This window comes from Salvelinus alpinus, chromosome 32 (assembly GCF_045679555.1).
Source record: "Salvelinus alpinus chromosome 32, SLU_Salpinus.1, whole genome shotgun sequence".
Lineage (NCBI taxonomy): Eukaryota > Metazoa > Chordata > Actinopteri > Salmoniformes > Salmonidae > Salvelinus > Salvelinus alpinus.
The window spans coordinates 22238551-22257887 of record NC_092117.1 but is presented as its reverse complement, the minus strand read 5'-3'; the positions used below and the strand labels follow the sequence as shown (position 1 = coordinate 22257887).

At 42.3% G+C, this 19337-nt stretch overlaps 1 protein-coding gene across 1 annotated transcript; it reads left to right on the top strand.

Annotated features, from left to right (window-relative positions):
* Positions 1 to 850: 850 nt before the first annotated feature.
* LOC139562367 (coiled-coil domain-containing protein 6-like) lies at positions 851 to 17492 on the top strand. The gene is made up of 9 exons (XM_071380047.1): positions 851 to 1195; positions 2256 to 2405; positions 3764 to 3892; positions 7917 to 8020; positions 8253 to 8413; positions 10311 to 10467; positions 10701 to 10801; positions 12922 to 13043; positions 16543 to 17492. The coding sequence occupies exons 1-9, from the start codon at positions 941 to 943 to the stop codon at positions 16729 to 16731; spliced, it is 1368 nt and encodes a 455-aa protein (XP_071236148.1). The 5' UTR covers positions 851 to 940; the 3' UTR covers positions 16732 to 17492.
* The last annotated feature ends 1845 nt before the right edge of the window (positions 17493 to 19337 follow it).

Genomic DNA, 19337 nt, shown 5'->3' with positions numbered 1-19337 from the left:
AGACCCTCTCTGCCTATCTTCTCCCCTCCATTCCTCCTCCCTACTCGAAGTATAACTCTTCTCATGATAATACTGCACTTCTCCTGACATACATCTTCTTCTTGCCTTGTCAAGGGACGCCATTTAACCAGCTGTCACAATCTCCGTACAATCAACATGAACCCCTCGGGATGAAGCGCTTGCATCCCACCTGTAAAGCAGCTGCATCCCACCTGTAAAGCAGCTGCTTTGTCTTGATGTTCTTCTTTATCAATATCTACCACAACGCTTTTCCATTTCAAACAAGCGCGCTTTGTTTTTCCACAGAGCTATCTCCACAAGGTGACGCTATTTTAACACGCGTGTGGTTGAAACCCAGAGCAAGGTCACACCAAAGATATAACTAACCAGATAGTTCATCTGTGTCGTTTTCAATGGGAGCAAATTACGCATAGCGAGCGGAACAAACAAGTATGTGGGCAGAGCCAAGCACGAGCTAGCTAGCGAAATCCTATTGGTGCGTTCTAGCATGAATTTGCATATTTCCGTTAGAGAACAACTTCTATGTGAAGTGCGCGTGTGCAGTAACTAAATTCGCCCTTGCACTCCTTGCAATTAAAACTTTTTTTGTCAAGGGATCACGTCTACAAAACGTAGTGTACTCTGTTCGTAACATATTTTAGTTTTGCGACAGAAACTGTATTGAAATCCGGCTTTTGTTCGATGAGAAAATCAGCAGACACTCAGACCAGTTCCATCTCAGTCACTGCCGGCTACTGGGCTTCATCTCCTCGCCATATTTGGTGGGGAGTGGAAATTCCATACGGATGCTTCAGATTTATACATCCGGTGAAACATCTTTCTCCATGTTCAGTCTTTGGTTACACCACACAGAATGTTCGTAGGCTGATGTACTACAAACACTGCAGATCCCGTCTCCTCCACACTGTCGCACACAGCTATGGCGGACAGTGCAAGCGAGAGCGACACCGACGGAGCAGGGAGTAGCTCGGTTACCCCGATGTCAACCTCAGCCTCAAATTCGAGCAAGCCGGGAGTAGTCATTTCACAGTTTCGATTAGAGGAGTTAACGAACAGACTAGCCTCACTACAACAAGAGAACAAAGTTCTTAAAATTGAGCTAGAGACGTTCAAACTCAAGTGCAAGGCGCTACAGGAGGAGAATAGGGACCTGCGTAAAGCTAGCGTCACCATTGTGAGTAACTTGTTTTTTTGTTGTTGATTAGCCTAGCTAGCTAGCTGACATTAGCTACATTTAAAAAATGCATCTAGACATGTACTTTAAACGTACGAAATTGCAACTAGGTTAACAAACTAATGTTAATTAACTAACTAGTAGCGAAATAAAGGCAACGGACGTAGCTAGCCATGTTAAGAACCTAGCATTAGTTCGCTTAGAGTGATAGCGTAGCTAGATGGTTAACTAGCTAACCTAAATGTTAGCTAGCCCGTTATGTTTTGGTGTTGCTAGCTAGTTAGCCAATGCCAGGTTCATTTGCTAATACCAATCGATCCATTTGAACAGTCAGTGGTGACCAAGAAGTTGACGTTTGTATCAAACGTTAGTTAACAATATATTAATTTTTTATTAACTGAATCCTTTGCTGAGGCTTGGTGTTTCCGTTGTTTTTGTGCTTAACTTTACAGCTAACCCTTGACACAACTGTTGAATTTATAATAAATCATTACATACAGTAGCTACGGAGCTTAGTTGAACAACACCTACTCTGCCTGTCCAATGCATCGGTATGACTAGCATGGTTTTGATTTAATTTCTCCTTGTTCCCCTGTTTTGCGCCCCCCACCACCCCCCTTTCTGTCTCTTATTTCGTCACTATGACTATTGACAGTAAAACACAAAATAGCTCGTTCCTCACTCCTTCAGTTACTGCAATGGGCTACTGCTTGAGTCATTGGGGGGGGGGGGGGGACTAACTGCTTCCTCCAATGCAGCAAACCAGCACCGTGTTATTCCTTGTTTTTGCACAGATGCTACTGCAGTCAATTAAAAGTCTTTAACAATAGGAATACCATATTTTAGCACAGATACAGCTGTGAGCTCTCCCGAGCAGTGTGGTAGAGGTTGACATTAGATTGGCAATGACAAATCACTTCATATGGTGCCATTGTTACCCATTCCAACATTTTTGAAGCATCTCTTAACACAATTAAGACATGTTTTATTCAGTGAGCCATCTTGCTGTGAATGCTGCACTCATCTTTTCTGTAAATGTTACCTTTCTCTGTGACTGCAGCAAGCCAGGGCTGAGCAGGAGGAGGAGTTCATCAGCAACACCCTGTTCAAGAAGATCCAGGCCCTGCAGAAGGAGAAGGAGACCCTCGCTGTCAACTATGAGAAAGAGGAGGAATTTCTCACAAATGAACTGTCAAGAAAACTCATGCAAGTAAGTGACAGCCGAAAGAGAACTGGCTCTGGGGCACTTGACTTATGCCAAGTATTTGTCGCAGAGTGAAAATGTAAGGATTTGTGTTTGGGGTGGAGCGCATAACAGCAGTAATGGTTCTTGCCTTAAGTATTTTATTAACCGACTTCATTGCGACTCTAAATTACTCTTGACTGACTCCTCCTATTCCTTGGTTAGGCTATTTGGTCTCTCTTGCAACTGACCCACATGTGGCCCCGTGGCAAATATGAGCTGTTGACCTTTTGTAGTACTGACTAATGTGGACCACTCATGTGTTTTACCAGACCCTTGTTAAAGGTCAAACAGTCTGGAGGCTATTGTTATTGGTCCTGTTCCCTAACATGAAACAGACCTACTTCTGCTCCTATTCTTTAGTGTCGACAGACGCTCGCCCCCCCCCCCCCCCCCCCCCAAGTGTCCCTATAAAATGGTAGTTGTGGTAGTCATGTCTGTGGTAAGGAGCCACTTCTGTAAACATGGAGAAATGCGTGACATAGAATACATTTTACAAGAAAAACTAAGGCACCAGGCTAAAACAACGCTAATGTGAATTTGTACTGGAAACCCTGTTCCACCACACCCCAGGCTTCAACAGTAAATGGTTAATAGTATTAGTATTTTCAGTGGTATAGGCTACTACTACTATAAGGAGTGGGTCACCTATACCCTAGATGTCCTGTATCCACCTTCAGACACAGGTCTCTGGTGCTGCCCATTTCTAAACTGTTGTGAGGCTTCATAAATTATGTTTATCTTCAAACAAAACTCATAGCTCTTGTCAGTAAGATGGTATGCATAGCAGTTAAATACCAGAGTGTTTTTAGGCTAATTTAAGAGAATGTTAACACTTGATGTGGCCTGAAGCTGTTGATCATTTGAGAATGTTGGCTGCACAACTCCAGTCTGTTGTGGTGTTTCTATAACCGTCTGTGCCCCGAGAACAGAGGAACGTGAGGTTAGACTGTCAAAATGAACTCTAGCATGCAACTAAAATAGCTCAACCCCCTCTTTCTTAATTGTCCTATGTTTTATTTTGATCTGATGATTAGCCAGTGCTGGGTATTAGTCACAATCGTCTCATTTTTAACAACCTATGAGCCACACCCTTTTTATTGGTAGATGGCCAAATGTGGTTACTTTGGTTGCTTTTGGCAATATCTAGCTGCACCGCCGCCATTTCACAACACATTCTTCTCCAGATCACAATCATTTTAGAGACAAGCAGCACCAACCTATTACCACCTCTATAAAAAAGATATATCAACATCTAACCACAGTGCTTTAATGCAAATATTTTCATTAGTTTCTATTAGTCACATTGATTTCTGCTCCCACAGTTACAACATGAGAAAGCTGAGTTGGAACAGCACTTGGAGCAGGAGCAGGAGTTCCAGGTCAACAAACTGATGAAGAAGATTAAAAAAATGGAGAATGACACTATATCAAAGCAGCTCACCTTGGAGCAGGTACAGTGACATAATGACACTATGTGAAATGACATTGACAGTTTCTGAATACCCATACTTGCATTCTAAATAGTCGGCTTGGGCGGTATCCAGATTGTCATACCTTCATACTGATCTTGTGCCAATACTGGCACTGAACACAAGGGGTGCTATTTTCAAACACCACTGAGCCCCTGTAATCCAAAGGTTAGCAATGGTAACAAGCACATGTAAAATCCTATAGAGAATGCGAACTAAATGTTAACGATCTCATTGCAAACATTTTATAGTCTCTGACCTAAACTATTGCAGGACAGACATCCCAGCTCAGAAAGTTATACAAGTAACTCAAAATGGCTACACAGTTTTCTGCATGCACAAAACAAATATTAAACTGCAAGGCTCTTGATCCAGGAGGGTCTTCTCTGCTGTTACCAAGCAGAGCTTGATTTTGGAAGAAGCTAACCACTTAGCTAGATAGCTAGCTACCTACTAAATTAGCAAACCAAATGCACAACTGCAGAGCATTTAGCACATTTTAGACAGTTAACTTAATAGTGATAAGACGTCTAGCTGGCAAACATTTAGTTGTGAATTCCATACTGTAACTAGATCACATGTGAGTGACAGGGTCTCTTGTAGTTTTGTGCTTGTAAACAAACACCACCTGACGGGACTACTGGCAAGCTTCATAATTAAAAAGGATTTGATGGGTGAAATGAAGAACGTGATGTTCTTTATCTCCTAATGTATTGCACAAGTTAATTACAGGTATTTACTTAAAAAGTAGCAACAAATATTCACATTTAACCTCTACAGGATCGCCTTGCTGTGTCACCTTGCTGTGTCTCTAACTTCTGATGTCTTCTCTATATATGTTCTATATAGTTATGTACTTGAAAATGTATCCATTTGGCACATTTGGGTAGACTTGATGCAACATTTTGAACAGTGTGTGATATTCTCCTACATTAATTTCACATTTCCACAAACTTCAGAGTGTTTCCTTTCAAATGGTATCAAGAGTATGCATATTCTTGCTGCAGGTCCTGAGCTACAGGTTTGGGTTTGACATTTTAGGTGAAAATTGGGGGGGGGTAAGTCAGATCTTTGAGAGAGAACTTCAAAGAAATGTAAATAGCCCAATAATGTTGAAGCTAGAGGTCGACCGATTAATCGGAATGGCCGATTTAATTAGGGCCGATTTCAAGTTTTCATAACAATCGGTCATTTTGGACACCTTTATTTAACTAGGCAAGTCAGTTAAGAACACATTCTTATTTTCAATGACGGCCTAGGAACGGTGGGTTAACTGCCTTGTTCAGGGACAGAACGACAGATTTTTACCTTGTCAGCTCAGGGATTCAATCTTGCAACCTTACGGTTAACTAGTCCAACGCTCTAACCACCTGCCTCACGAGGAGCCCGCCTGTTGCGCGTATGCAGTAAAAAGCCAAGGTAAGTTGCTAGCTAGCATTAAACGTATTTTATAAAAAACAATCAATCATAATCACTAGTTATAACTACACATGGTTGATGATATTACTAGTTTATCTAGCGTGTCCTGCGTTGCATATAATCGATGCAGTGCGCATTCGCGAAAAAGGACTGTAGTTGCTCCAACGTGTACCTAACCATAAACATCAATGCCTTTCTTAAAATCAGTACACAGAAGTATATATTTTTAAACCTGCAAATTTAGCTAAAAGAAATCCAGGTTAGCAGGCAATATTAACCAGGTGAAATTGTGTCACTTGCATTCATTGCACGCAGAGTCAGGGTATATGCAACAGTTTGGGCCGCCTGGCTCATTGCGAACTAATTTGCCAGAATTTTACGTAATTATGACATAACATTGAAGGTTGTGCAATGTAACAGGAATATTTAGACTCATGGATGCCACCCATTAGATAAAATACGGAACGGTTCTGTATTTCACTGAAAGAATAAATGTTTTGTTTTCGAGATGATAGTTTCCGGATTCGACCATATTAATGACCTAAGGCTCGTATTTCGGTGTGTTATGTTATAACTAAGTCTATGATTTGAAAGAGCAGTCTGAGCGATGGTGGGCACCAGCAGGCTCGTAAGCATTCATTCAAACAGCACTTTCGTGCGTTTTGCCAGCAGCTCTGCTGTTTATGAATTCAAGCCTATCAACTCCCGAGATTAGGCTGGTGTAACCGATGTGAAATGGCTAGCTAGTTAGCGGGGTGCGCGCTAATACGTTTTAAACTTCACTCGCTCTGAGACTTGGAGTAGTTGTTCCCCTTGCTCTGCATGGGTAACGCTGCTTCGAGGGTGGCTGTTGTTGATGTGTTCCTGGTTCGAGCCAAGGTAGCGGCGAGGAGAGGGATGGAAGCTATACTGTTACACTGGCAATACTAAAGTGCCTATAAGAACATCCAATAGTCAAAGGTATATGAAATACAAATCGTATAGAGAGAAATAGTCCTTTAATTCCTATAATAACTACAACCTAAAACTTCTTACCTGGGAATATTGAAGACTCATGTTAAAAGGAACCACCAGCTTTCTCATGTTCTGAGCAAGGAACTTAAACGTTAGCTTTCTTACATGGCAAATATTGCACTTTTACTTTCTTCTCCAACACTTTGTTTTTGCATTATTTAAACCAAATTGAACATGTTTCATTATTTATTTGAGGCTATATTGATTTTATTGATGTATTATATTAAGTTAAAATAAGTGTTCATTCAGTATTGTTGTAATTGTCATTATTACAACAACAACAAAAAAAATAGGCCGATAAATCGGTATCGGCTTTTTTTGGTCCTCCAGTAATCGGTATCGGCGTTGAAAAATCATAATCGGTCGACCTCTAGTTGAAACTATGCTAAACAAAAATATAAACCCAACATGCAACAATTTCAAAAATTTTACAAAGTTACAGTTCAGATAAAGAAATCAGTCAGTTGAAATAAACGTATTTGGCCATAATCTATTGATTTCACGTGGCCTGGCAGGGGTACAGCCAAGGATAGGCCTTGGGAGCTGGGCCCACCCACTGGGGAGCCAGGCCGGGCAATCAGAATACGTTTTCCTCACAAAAGGGCTTCATTACAGACAGAAATACTCCTCAGTTTCATCAGCTGTCCGGGTGGCTGGTCTCAGATGATTATGCAGGTGAAGAAGCCGGATGTGGCGGTCCTGTGCTGGCGTGGTTACACTTGCACAGTCTGCGGTTGTGAGGCCGGTTGTACATACTGCTAAATTCTCTAAAATAAAGTTGGAGGTGGCTTATGGTAGAGAAATTAACATTAAATTCTGGCAACAGCTCTGGTGGACATTCCTGCAGCCAGCATGCAAGTTGCACGCTCCCTCAGCTTGAGAGATCTGTGGCCTTTTATTGTCCCCGGTACAAGGTGTACCTGTGTAATGAGCATGCTGTTTAATCTGCTTCTTGATTTGGCAAACCTGTCAGGTGGGTGGATTATCCTAGCAAAGGAGAAATGCTCACTAACAGAATTGTAAACAACATTTGAGAGAAATCAAATGTTTGTGCCCATGGAACATATTATCTCAGCTCATGAAACATGGGACTAACACTTTACGTGTTGCGTTTATATTTTTGTTCAGTATAGTAGATGATTTTTTTTCTCCGTATTTAACAACAGTTGTTAATCAGATATGGTGATATATGGCTGTACCAAAATTAACAAATGGTGGGAATCAACGTAATTGCACATTAGATGATGCGTTCTCAGTATGGATGAGCTTAGTATGTTAATATTTTTTGCTTACTGCATTCGATTTTACTTATCAGTACGTTCTAAATAGTATGTAGTACCATTAGTACACAGTATGCAGTTTTAGTAAGTGGTAGGCAAGACAGATTTCAGAGACAGACATTGTCTTGGTGCAGCTGAGTCTCTCCTGAGGACATCATGTCGGCACACCCACTTAAGGGCATGTGCATTACCATGATGGAGTGTAGAATTTTGTGTGTGGGTGCACATTTCTTTGTGGAAGGTAAGATGTTTTCAAGCTGAATATCTCTTTGCTGTGTTCCCTTTGTTTCCAGCTAAGGCGTGAGAAGATTGACCTTGAAAACACATTAGAGCAAGAACAAGAGGCTCTTGTCAATAGACTGTGGAAGCGCATGGACAAATTGGAGGCAGAGAAAAGGTAGGCGTTTTGTTCTGTAGCAACTATATATTCTTTAGGAGTAGTATGTTTAGATCTAGAAAAACCTAGGTGCTGGAGTCTGGGAATGGTTGAAAGTAAACAAAATGAACCTTCACACTGTTGTATGCTCTCTATTGATTCTCTTTATTAGAACAGTAGGAATAACCTATACAATGGTAAAAGGTTGACTTTTCCCTGTGTTGATTCATTGGAGCTCACTTGTCTTTGACAGAATCCTCCAGGAGAAGTTGGACCAGCCTGTGTCTGCTCCTCCCTCCCCCAGGGATGTTTCCATGGAGATTGACTCTCCGGAGAACATGATGCGGCATATCCGCTTCCTGAAGGACGAAGTGGAGAGGCTGAAGAAGAGCCTCCGTACCACTGAGCTGCAGCGTGAGTTTCAAAGGCCAATGGTCAACAGTGAATTTATCATGATGTGACCTGGTTACGTAGAACCCATAAAACTAGATGCAGTAGTCTTTGCCACAATTCGGAAAAGATTTGGTGCTGAAGGGGGCTTTCAAATGGCTTTGCTGTAGATTTACAGTCAGTTATTTTAACTAATGTGTTTTGTTCAGATTCGGAGTGTTTAATAGTCACATGGACATGGTTGCAGGTGTGATTGCAGGGTACAGTAAAAATCTTAGGCTCCAACATGCAGGTCTAAGTTAAATAAAATAATGAAAATGGTCATAAAAAAACAACAATAGAAATAGAACGATATACATAACTGTAACCATGATGAATAAATAAATATCCATTGGGATGGAGGCAGAGTAGACTTGAGGGGGTGCAGGGAATGACCGTGGGGGAGCAGCATGACCATTGAGGGGGTGTGGGGACCAAGTGAAATAAAACAATAACAACTGAAACAGAGATGAATGTCGTTGGGGTGGGGGGCAGAGTAAAAGTCTGTTGGGTGGGGGGACCAAGTGAAATAAAACATTAACAACTGAAACAGAGATGAATGTCGTTGGGGTGGGGGGCAGAGTAAAAGTCTGTTGGGTGGGGGGACCAAGTGAAATAAAACATTAACTGAAACAGAGATGAATGTCGTTGGGGTGGGGGGCAGAGTAAAAGTCTGTTGGGTGGGGGGAACATGTCCATAGGGGGAGTAGCGGGTGGAGCAGCTACTCGTGACTATTCAGCATCCTGATGGTCTAAGGGTAGAAACTATTGGCCAGTCTTCCAGTTTTTGACATGATGCTCCTGTACTGCCCGTGTCTTAGTGATGGAGTTGGCGGTGGAGTTGCCGTACCATGTGATCTTAGAACAACAGTGGTAGTGGGTCACGGTAGAGTGCTCCTCTTTACAGATGCATGTTCAATTTGGGAACGGTGGTAATATTATCACTCAAACAAATGTGGACATGCACAGTTTCACCCTCAGACCGAACAGGCACTCACATTTCCAACGGCAGGTTCCAAGTAGACCATAATCAAGCTCTTTTTCAATCCCTTGATATTATCTCTGCGCAGATCTGTCATTTCTTCTCAAATATCCTTAACTTTCTCAGTGAAACCTAACTCTGTTTTAGTAGTTGACCGGTCCAGAGTCTCAGAAATCCTAGACCTAGGCCAACGGCATGGAACATTGTTTACATTGTGGGAGGCAACCTGTTGGCCTAGGACAGGGGTCAGCAACAGGCCAAAACTGGCCAGCGAGTGATCTTGTTGCAATGTGGGCTTAGTTGTGGTAAATTTTCCATGTACAGATTATTATAATTGTGTTCTGGCCCCCCGACCATTCGCTCTGACAAATATCAGCCCGTGGCTGAATCTATTTGCATACCCCTGGCTTAGGGCAGTGTTTTCCCAACTCCAGTCCTTGTGTATCCTCAACAGTACCCCATTTTGTTTTAGCCCTAGGCAAGCACACCTGATTCAACTTGTCAACTAATCATCAGTCAACAACAACAAATGTGTGCTGTTGGGGAACACTGGCCTCGGGAGATGAGTTCAGCAGAAGGATGCTCTTTTTATATATTTGGCCACCAGAGGGAGCTGTCATATCAATCTATTCTGTCTAAAGCTCTTGGACCAAAATACTAACAAGCTGATGAAATCATGGACTTAAATACCAGAAACCTCTGTTTTTAGAGACCAGACTTGACCTATTTAGGTGCAATAGCTGCTGTACTACAGCAATAAAGAGCATAGACTTGTACTTTTGGAAAATACTGTTGCATCTTTGCTCTCTCAGAAAAATACATTGTTGTGTAATGACTCGTTGTTGTGTAATGGTGTTGCATTGGTTTTTGATTCAACTTTATTTGTCCGTCCCCTCCCAGACACAGAAAAGCGGGCCCAGTACATTGAGGAGGAGCGGCACATGCGTGAGGAGAACATCCGTCTGCAGAGGAAGCTGCAGAGAGAGATGGAGCGCCGTGAAGCCCTGTGTAGACAGCTGTCTGAGAGCGAGTCCAGTCTGGAGATGGACGACGAGAGGTAGACATGAAACAACAACCCACAAAACCCTCTGGTCCAACTTCACCATCTCCAACCAATGTCTAGTCTCTGCTCCACTGTCAGCCATGCATAACCAACCATCCTATAAGCAACCCCACCCCACACTCTCACTTCCTTTCTGTTTCAGACAGCAAATCATTGCTCAAGGGATTTGGAAGTGATATTTAGAGACAGAAGTTAATTGTCTAAACTATGGTCTTTTCACCCTTCAGGTACTTCAATGAGATGTCAGCTCAAGGCCTGCGAGCACGGACAGTGTCCAGTCCCATCCCATACACTCCTTCCCCCAGCTCCAGCCGACCTATATCACCTGGTAGGGTATAGTTACAGGAAGTCCATAGCCCATGTCCTACACCTCATAACCACTACACTCTGTTTTATGAGTATCTATTATGTCACTGGGTGAAGGAGAGAAAGGTCCACATACAAAAAGAGCACCTTTGACTCTGTTGTATATTGTATTGTAATATGAATAGATGTATTCCGTTAATCATTAAGTAACATTGTATCTAGCTGTGTCTCTGGAACGCTCTGTTACAGGTTGATAGATCCTTACTGATAATTGGGTGAATTTAAGGTCCCCTTGGTACAAGTCCTGTCTCGGTTGCAAGGTCTCTGCTTGTTTTGAACGTCAGGTCAACAGGTCTATCAAAATATTAAATCTATTCTTAAATTCAATTGTAAACAGATTCAGGTAGCGCATGGCTTATCCCCTGAAATGAAATGCTATTTACAGTGCTTTTGGAAAGTATTCATACCCCTTCACTTTTTCCACATTTTGTTACGTTACAGCCTTATTCTAAAATGGACAAAAAAATACAAGTAAAATTGAATAATTATCAATCTACACACAATACCCCATAATGACAAAGTGAAAACGGGTTTGTAGAATTTTTTACGAATGTATTCGGAATAAAAAACACCTTATTTAGATAAGTATTCAGGCTCTTTGCTATGAGACTCGAAATTGAGTTCAGGTGCATCCTGTTTCCATTGATCATCCTTGAGATGAGATTGATTGGAAAGGCGCACACTTGTCTATATAAGGTCCCACAGTTGACAGAGCATGTCAGAGTAAAAACCAAGCCATGAGGTCGAAGGAATTGTCTGTAGAGCTCCGAGACAGGATTGTCGAGGAACAGATCTGGGAAAGGGTACTAAAAATGTTCTGCAACATTGAAGTTCCCCAAGAACACAGTGGCCTCCATCAGTCTTAAATGGAAGAGGTTTGGAACCGCCAAGATTTCCTAGAGCTGGCTGCCTGTCCAAACTGAGCATTCGGGGGGAAAGAGCCTTGGCCAGAGAAGTGACCAAGAACCCGGTGGTTACTCTGACAGAGCTCCAGAGTTCCTCTGTGGAGATAGGATAAACTTCCAGAAGGACAACCATCTTTGTAGCACTCTACCAATCAGGCCTTTTTGGTAGTGGCCAGACAGAAGTCACTCCTCCGTAACAGGCACATGACAGCCCACTTTGAGTTTGCCAAAAGGCACCTAAAGGACTCTCAGAACATGTGAAACAAGATTTTCTGGACTGATGAAACCAAGATCGAACCCTTTGGCCTGAATGCCAAGCGTTACGTCTTGAGGAAACCTGGCACCATCCCTATGCTGAAGCATGGTGGTGGCAGCATCATGCTGTGGGGATGTTTTTCAGAGGCAGGGACTGGGGGTCTAGTCAGGATCGAGAGAAAGATGAACGGAACAAAGTACAGATGGATCCTTGTTGAAAACCTGCTCCAGACTGGGGTGAAGGTTCGCCTTTCAACAGGACAACAACACTAAGCACACAGCCAAGACAATGCAGGAGTTGCTTCGGGACAAGTCTCTGAATGTCATTGAGTGGCCCAGCCAGAGCCTGGACTTGAACCCAATCGAACATCTCTGGAGAGACCTGAAAATAGCTGCGCAGGGAAGCTCCCCATCCAACCTGACAGAGCTTAATAGGATCTGCAGAGAAGAATGGGAGAAACTCCCCAAATATAGGTGTGCCAAGCTTATAGCGTCATACCCAAGAAGACTCAAGGCTGTAATCGCTGCCAAAGGTGCTTCAACAGAGTACTGAGTAAATGGTCTGAATACTTATGTAAATGTGATATTTCAGTTTGACATTTTTTATAATTTATTTAAAAATGTTTATCTATTTTTGCTTTGTCATTATGGGGTATTGTGTGTAGATTGATGAGTTTAAAAAAACGATTTAATCCATTTTAGAATAAGGCTGTAACTTAACAAAATGTGAATCTAGGGGTTTGAATACTTTCCGAATGCACTGTATATCCCTAACCACATTGTTTTCCCTGAAAATGACAGACATTTCTTGACAGTTTCCAAAGTTAATACCAATTGAAGGAGACATTAGTCTGTTTCGGTGACATCCTTTGCCAGCAGCAAGTTCCTTTGAGTGATCCTCCTAGCACATCCTGTTATGCAGGTCTGTCGTACGGCAGTCACACAGTTGGGTTCACTCCCCCGGCCACCCTGTCCAGAGCTGCCATCGCTCACTTCAACGCCCCCGCCCTGCACGTCCATGGAAGTGCCTCCCACGCCGTAGCGGTAAGTCTGCTCCGCACCTATCAAGACCAGCAATGGACATCTGAACCAGTTTGGTTTAATTTACAGTGCACTTAATAGTGCTATTTAAGTGTCTTATGAGATGTTAATCTAACTCCTAACAGGCACTACACTGGGGCATTGCTAAAGCAGGAGTTTAAAAAAATAAATAATTAAGCGTTACTTTTGGGCAGCGCAAGCAGAGGGTGAGCCACTTTATTCTATTGTTCTCGGTTGTGAGCTGCTCGTTGACATCTTGAAAATGGAACCAGATTGTAATTTTACGCTTATGCCTTAGGTTTCATTGAAATGAATAGGAGCGTCTCACGGTTGGCAAGTTACGCCCGAACACCCGAACTAGTGTAGCAGTTCGGGTGTTCTGTAGTGAATAGACCTAGTGTTTGGCTAGGGTGTTGATCAGGACTGTGAGTACTGCTGGTTATTTGGTGCCTCGGGATACATTCATCTTCAGTATCAGATTATTTCTCATGGATTTTACCATGACACTGCCAAGAAAATAAATGGGGTTGAAGTGTAGATGGATGAATACCAGTTGTCCTCTAAAATGGCTCAATGGCACTAACCCAAAATACCCCGACTGTGGATATCATGGGAGTGTACATTGAGATGTAGCGTTAGTTGATCTCCTACCAACAACATGGAGGAGGGCTTGGAGTATGTGGCCCATTAATCTTTGTTGTGTTTATCTAATCTGGATCACATTGTGATTTGTTTGCTCCTGTGTCAGTCATTTGACATAACTAGCCTGTATGGTATTCCACATGACTATATAAATCAAATCGGGTCTAATCGATCGGCATATAGAATTTTGTCCAACTAGCATCGTTGTGCTTGTATTGCTAAACCTATTTAATACACCTATGATGGACAATGTAGACACTCTCAAGTCCATTGATAAGGTAGTAGAATGCTCTTGATTTATACTGAACAAAAATATAATTGCAACATGCAACAATTGCATTGATTTTACTGAGTTACAGTTCATATTAGGAAATCGGTCAATTTAAATAAATTAGGCCCTAATCTATGGATTTCACATGACAGGGAATACAGATATACATCTGTTGGTCACAGATACCTTTAAACAATGGGCCTCGCAATGGGCCTCAGGATCTCATGGTATCGATAAAATGCAATTGTGTTATCAGCTTACACCTGCCCATACCATAACCCCACAGCCACCATGTGGGACTCTGTTTACAACGTTGACTTAAGCAAACCGCTCGCCCACACAACTGGTCTGCGGTTGTGAGCCCGGTTGGACATACTGCCAAATTCTCTGAAAGTATGGAGGCGGCTTATGGTAGAGAAATTAACATTATGTTCTCTGGCAACAGCTCTGGTGGACTTTCCTGTAGTCAGCATGCCAATTGCACACTCCCTCAACTTGAGGCATTGTGTTGTGTGACAAAACTGCACATTTTAGAGTGGCCTTTTATTGTCCCCAGCACAAGGTGCACCTGTGTAATGACCATGCTGTTTAATCAGCTTATTGATATGACACACCTGTTAGGTGGATGGATTATATTGGTAAAGGAGAAATTGCTCACTAATCAGGATGTAAACACATGTGCACAAAATGTAAGACAAGCTTTTTGTGAGTATGGAACATTTCTACTATATTTTATTTCAGCTCATGAAACGTGGGACCAACACTTTACATGTTGCGTTTTTATATTTTTGTTCAGTGTAGTATATTTCAGTTCCATAGCCTATATGCCCAAAGATGACCTTTTCTCATACCATTGGTAACAATCTTGTGGGACCTCCCTGCCTGTCTTTAAGTGTCCTTCCAGTGCCTGTGTTAAACTCAGCAGGTCTTCTCCCAGTGCCAGAAGGACCTGCGTGTGTCTGCCGTTCCATCTCTCTCATTACCACAGGCTTTAAGACGTTCCGTTCCCTCGCACCTCCCTATGCAGGTCACTATGTCCCATCATTTGTTCCATTGCTGCACAGACAGACCTGGGAGCAGGCTAGAGCAATATGGATTATTCATTGCAAATGGACACTAAAATATACAAACGTTCTGAGTAGGAGACTGAGTAGAACATCTTGTGATTACATCAGTGACTTTCTGCTGCTGACTCCTCCCGGCTCAATGTCAACATTGTCTCTGTAGAGTGAAGCCATTCCCTGTGGTTATGGAGACAGGTTAACCAACGTTGTTTCCATGTGTCTGACTGGCTGCTGGAAGGAGACACAGGAGTTTACCCTCCTCTCATCAGGTACCAGGAACACCCTGGGGTTGAAACCAGTTTCAGCTCAGTCAGGGCTCAGGGAGATTACTCTGAACTGAAGATTTTTTTCTCCAACTGAAATTATTTTTCGGTTTCCTTGCGATCGCCCATAGGAAAAGGGACAAGCACTCTTATTTTTTCCTGAGTGTTTCCATGGTAACACTGAGTGCTCCAGGGATGAGTATGTCAGCGTGTGCCTCTGAAGTGTGTTAGTTTCTGGGTGGCAGCCGTCATTACGAAGACCCTAGAGCTCATTAGCACTAAGTGGTGGTGACTGGGAGCTTCAGGCCAGCCACCTGGACACTCATCAAAGCCAGAGTCTGTTCACCAGCTATTCGCCAGCACTTTGAATTTGTTTGACTTGCCAATGCTCACACAAGAGGGTTACTGTTTACGGAAAAGTATTTGATGGTGTTCGATTTCAAATACTGTAAAACTTCAATTAATAGCCCAGGAGTTTATTTGCTTTAAATCACTGAACACAACAGGAGCTTATTAGAGACTGGCTGCTATTTCCTTAACACACAGCTTTTGCTCATTTGCATAGTTAATTGTTTAATTCCAGCATTCACTTCTAGCATTTTAATAACACAGTGAAGGAAATTATATTTTTTTATCAGTTGATACATTGTCACGTTTCTTTTGTCTTAGTATGCCTTTGTTTTAAAAAATAAAATAGAAAACTTTCCCATGACAGAATAATTATTAGATTGAGAGGTTGGGTTAAATGTGGAAGACACATTTCAGTTGAAGGCATTCAGTTGTACAACTGACTAAGTATCCCCCTTTCCCTTATTCTCTCTTGACTGTACATTTTCAGCAGTTCTTACTTTAGCCACTAGAGGGCGATCAACCCATTTCTGGGGTCTGTACTCCCGAAGTTGACTGTTTTTGTGCTTACAAGTTAGCTAGCAATTCTCTAGCAGTTTCCTACTGGCGATTTAAAAACAGATGTTTTTTGAGTCATTACTAAATTATTTAATGTAACAAATCAATCATTAAACCTCGTAAACATTTCATGGTAACTTCGTTAACAATTCATTTAGACCCAGCGTATATTTTAAACAGGTTTTGATGTTTGATATGGGTGACGTTGCACAGCTTTTAAAAGGGATATTTGAGACTGCGTTTTTAATTGAAGTTTTTTGGTACAAGCTTTTGAGAAGGGGATATTTTGAAAGAGAATTGACTTAACTGAGAATGTTTCTCATCTCCATCTGTCTTCCCTCTTTTCTTCAAAACAGAGGCCCTCCCCGAGAAGAAGCAACAGCCCCGACAAATTCAAACGTCCAACACCACCGCCCTCCCCTAATACACACTCAGGGGCGCAGCCTCTGCACCCACTCCCCCCGCCGGCCCAGCCGATGGTCCAGTCCATGTCCTCTCCGGCAGCTATGTCGCAGCATGCAGCGCATCCCCCCTCCCAGCCTTAACGTGTGCTATTTCATGCTACGCTACTTCGACAACCTGGGAGTTGAAACCCCACAGAGCAAGTTTCTATGAGCTGGCAGAAGACCTGAAGCAACACAGGACGTCCTATGAGGAATTGACTGACTTTAACAGCGCTTCTGGGATTTGTAGGCCCATATCTGTTCACCTTGTCTTGTACATTTGTTTTTGCTTAGAACTGTTGCCGATTGGAATTGTTATTGTGGCGCTGACGACCAACACGTATGGTAATGTCTGTAGTGGTGTTTGTGGGCAGGGTGTGTTGGATCCCTTCCATGTCTACAATACCACATTTCAACTGCATTAATGTGCCCCCCCTTGTTTAAAAGCAACTTGAGCAGTTGCATCCCAGTAAGAATCGCTTAAGTCAGATGTATTGTATCCCAGATGATGATCAGTGGGAGCTAGCGCAAATATTTTTTTTTGAAAGAATTTTAATGCCACACTGCTCGTCAAAAAAAGAACCACAACAAGGAAGATGGACACTGGTACATAAAACACAGATAAATGTTGCCTATTTGAGGTGTTAAAATGTAGTCTGAGGTGTTACAATGTATGTAGTCATGTACTCGTTTCTGTCTCTCTCGCTCTCATGTAGTTCTAGAAGCTTCTATCATTTCTGTGGATATTCATCGTCAGAAAACAACATAATTCTCTTTACACTAAGTATACTGCTATAACATTCTAAATGGATGGTACTGTTGAACTACATTTCTATGTATGATTAAAAGCTCTTGAAGATTTATTCTGATTTGAGTGTTTGTTTTGCACAATATGTGGCATCTCTTGACTGTTCATGTTTTACTGGAGGTTGTTGTGTGACAGTGTATACAGGTAACTGCCAAAATAATGGAAGTGCTTGAGTAAATTAGGAATACAAAGTATATTGTAAGAAGGTGCTTCTGCATAGGTTTGGTTCCTGAATTGAATTAAGCAATTAACATCCTATCATGCTTAGGGTCATGTATAAAAATGATGGGTAGGCCATCATTTTGACTACCATAGGATGACGATGCCTCCATCCACAGGGCATGAGTGGTCACTAAATGGTTTGATGAGAATGAAAACTATGTAAACCATATGCCATGGCAGTCTGTCACCAGATCTCAACCCAATTGAACACTTATGGGAGATTCTGGAGCGGCACCTGAGACAGCGTTTTCCACCACCATCAACAAAACGCCAAACAATGAGATTTCTTTTGGAAGAATGGTGTCGCATCCCTCCAGTAGAGTTCCAGACCCATTGAAGCTGTTCTGCTCGTGGTGGCCCAACGCCCTATTAACACAATTTATCATGCTGTTTCCTTCGCACGCCTCCCTTTTGCTCACAATTGTATAAAGTTGACTAGATGTCCTTTGGATGGTGAACCATCCTTGATACACATGGGGAAACGGTTGAGTGTGAAAAATCCAGCAGCGTTGCAGTTCCTGACACATACCGGTGCCCCTGGCACCTACTACTATACCCCTTTCAAATGCACAAATATTTTGTCTTCCCCTTTCACCCTCTGAATGGCACACACACACAATCCATGTCTCAATGGTCTCAAGACTTAAAAATCCTTCTTTGACCTGTCTCCTCCCCTTCGTCTACACTGATTGAAGTGGATTTTAAAAGTATCATCAATAAGGGATCATAGCTTTCACCTGGTCAGTATATGTCATGGAAAGAGCAGGTGTTACTAATGTTTTGTACACTCAGTGTATATCCCTCATTCTGACAGATTTTAATACAAGCATTGAATACACATAACCGTGGCTTATCTGAAGTATGCACTGTTCTGTAAAATGAATTTCAGTCCTTCTCGTTTTTGGCATAATCCTGAGCTGAACTTATATTACGTAAAATGAACCTCTAGCACTACTAAAGTAATTGACTGGAAATTGTATTTCCAAAGGTGTGAATGTGCTGTGTGTGTCAGTGTTAATTTGAGGAGAATGATGTGTAATGTCCTTAATGTCTCAGCCTTTGAGTCCTGAAAACATTCCAGTGTTTTCTTGGTGGCACAGCAAAAGCAGAGGACAATGGGCAATTCAATCGTACACTGGCTTCAGTCAAACGCTATCCCACTCTGGCGAGGAACTATGTTATTCCCAATACCAGAACCACTCAGACTGTTGAGTAATCCCCTCTACCTTTGAGCCGCTGTGTGTGTGTGTGTGTGAGATACTAGATAAATAGCCCAGCTTTCTCCTGTTACCCCTTAGCACCCTAAACTAGATGTTCATCTAACTTAAAATATTTAATTTCAAGCAGCTCTCTCAATAGCTCGCCTCTCGCCCCCTGGCTGTGCACCCACACCCAAACGTCAAGTCTGCCTGGTTTGGACTGGTTCAAGCCAGTGGGGAAAGCAGCTTTTCATGACTCCACTCTCCAGGGAGATTAAATATGATTGCAATAACCCCAAGGACTGGGCGGGATCTTGATCCTACAGATTTCGGCCTCAGGATGGGTGGACAGGAGATGACTGATTCACATTCACACATTTGGACCAAAAAATAAATAAACATTAAAATAATGTATGTGACAGCCATAGCTTTTCTTTTTCTTTTACATGTGATATTGCTCGCATCCGCTACAAGACCAT

What these genes read in the sequence shown, in the direction of transcription:
- LOC139562367 (XM_071380047.1), top strand. Translation starts at nt 941, where the DNA reads ATGGCGGACAGTGCAAGCGAGAGCGACACCGACGGAGCAGGGAGTAGC. An exon ending in TGTCAAGAAAACTCATGCAA is followed by an intron (nt 2,406 to 3,763) that starts GTAAGTGACAGC and finishes CTGCTCCCACAG; the next exon opens with TTACAACATGAGAAAGCTGA. An exon ending in AAATTGGAGGCAGAGAAAAG is followed by an intron (nt 8,021 to 8,252) that starts GTAGGCGTTTTG and finishes TGTCTTTGACAG; the next exon opens with AATCCTCCAGGAGAAGTTGG.